This window comes from Sinocyclocheilus grahami, unplaced genomic scaffold, assembly GCF_001515645.1.
Source record: "Sinocyclocheilus grahami isolate Dianchi unplaced genomic scaffold, SAMN03320097.WGS_v1.1 scaffold444.1, whole genome shotgun sequence".
Lineage (NCBI taxonomy): Eukaryota > Metazoa > Chordata > Actinopteri > Cypriniformes > Cyprinidae > Sinocyclocheilus > Sinocyclocheilus grahami.
This window is the reverse complement of record NW_015505623.1, coordinates 1194657-1195963: the sequence shown is the minus strand read 5'-3', so window position 1 is coordinate 1195963 and position 1307 is coordinate 1194657. Positions and strand designations below refer to the sequence as shown.

The window sequence follows — 1307 nt, the reverse complement described above, 5'->3', positions numbered from 1 at the left end:
AACAGGTGAGTTTACCTGTCTTCAACAAAAATGGAAGGCAATGTCATAGTAAGAGGAAGAGTTAGGATGAGAGGGACAGCCCATAGAGATAGGGGGGTAGCGAGAGGAAGAGGTAGACCTGGAGGACGTGGACAAAGAAGATGGGGACCAAATTTATCAGATGCTATTCGAGTAACCTTGGTTAACCATGTTGTAAACCATGGGTTGACATTGAGAGAGGCTGGACAGAGAGTTCAGCCCAACCTCAGCAGGTATACTGTTGCTACAGTAATTCGGACATTTCGACAAGAGCACAGGTAAAAAACAATTTTCTCTGCTGTGTACAGTACAACATAGCCTACTATATGACCTCCATCAGTACTATTTGGTACCATTCACTGTGTTCCATGTTTGAGACAATGTCTTGTGTGCTGTCTTGTGACATTTACTGTAACATGTATTTTGATTGATCTACATAGGATTTAGGGTCGAGAACGTAGAGGAGAAAGGGGCCCCATATTCACAGAGGAACAAGAGAGAGCTATCATAAACATGGTTTTGGCCAATAATGCGATACGTCTCAGAGAAATTCAGACAAATATCCTGAATGACCACAGTTTTCAATAATGTTGATCAGGTCTCTCTATCAACACTGGGGCGACTCCTTCAAGAGTGCCATTTGAAAGAAATTCTGAAAGAGTAAAAGACCTACGGCATGAATACGTGGAGGTAAGTAATGTACACTTCAGTATTGTCCACTGCACACGGAACCTTTTTACATGTTCTCTTTTTTTTCTCTCTCTCAGAGTTTTGCTAATTGATGCTGATCCAATCCCACATGAATTTATCTTCATGGAAGAGGCTGGGTTTAACCTGATTGGAGTAAGAAGAGGGAGAAACATCATTGGCCATATAGAGCCTTTGAATGTCCCGGGCTAACGTGGAGGCAACATCACAATGTGTGCTGCAATCACGCAGAATGGGATCCTCCACCGCCATGCCAAGTTAGGCACTTACAAGACGGCCCACATTCTCACATTTTTAGACAGACTTCACAACATTGTCACAGCAGAAGAACAAATGGATGCAGAGCAGATGAGATACATTGTCATCTGGGACAATGTATCTTTCCACCGATCTGCTCTGGTCCAAAACTGGTTTCATGATCATCCACAATTTTCACTCCAATACCTCCCACCATACTCTCCCTTCCTCAACCCCATTGAAGAGTTTTTTTCGGCATGGCGGTGGAAGGTTTACAATCTCCAGCCCTATGTCAGGATACCCCTCATTCAAGGCCTGTGACCTAATTGATGCAGGGTCTGTGC

At 43.7% G+C, this 1307-nt stretch overlaps 1 protein-coding gene across 1 annotated transcript in view; it reads right to left on the bottom strand.

Moving 5' to 3' along the window:
• The window catches only part of LOC107552256 (taste receptor type 1 member 1-like), a gene marked incomplete at its 3' end in the record, with an annotated part of 7905 nt that extends 6927 nt beyond the window's left edge, over nt 1–978 (bottom strand). The window contains 2 exon segments of the mRNA XM_016234111.1: nt 16–19; nt 853–978. Of these exon segments, the coding sequence (XP_016089597.1) occupies nt 16–19; nt 853–978 (130 nt within the window).
• Nucleotides 979–1307: the final 329 nt, after the last annotated feature.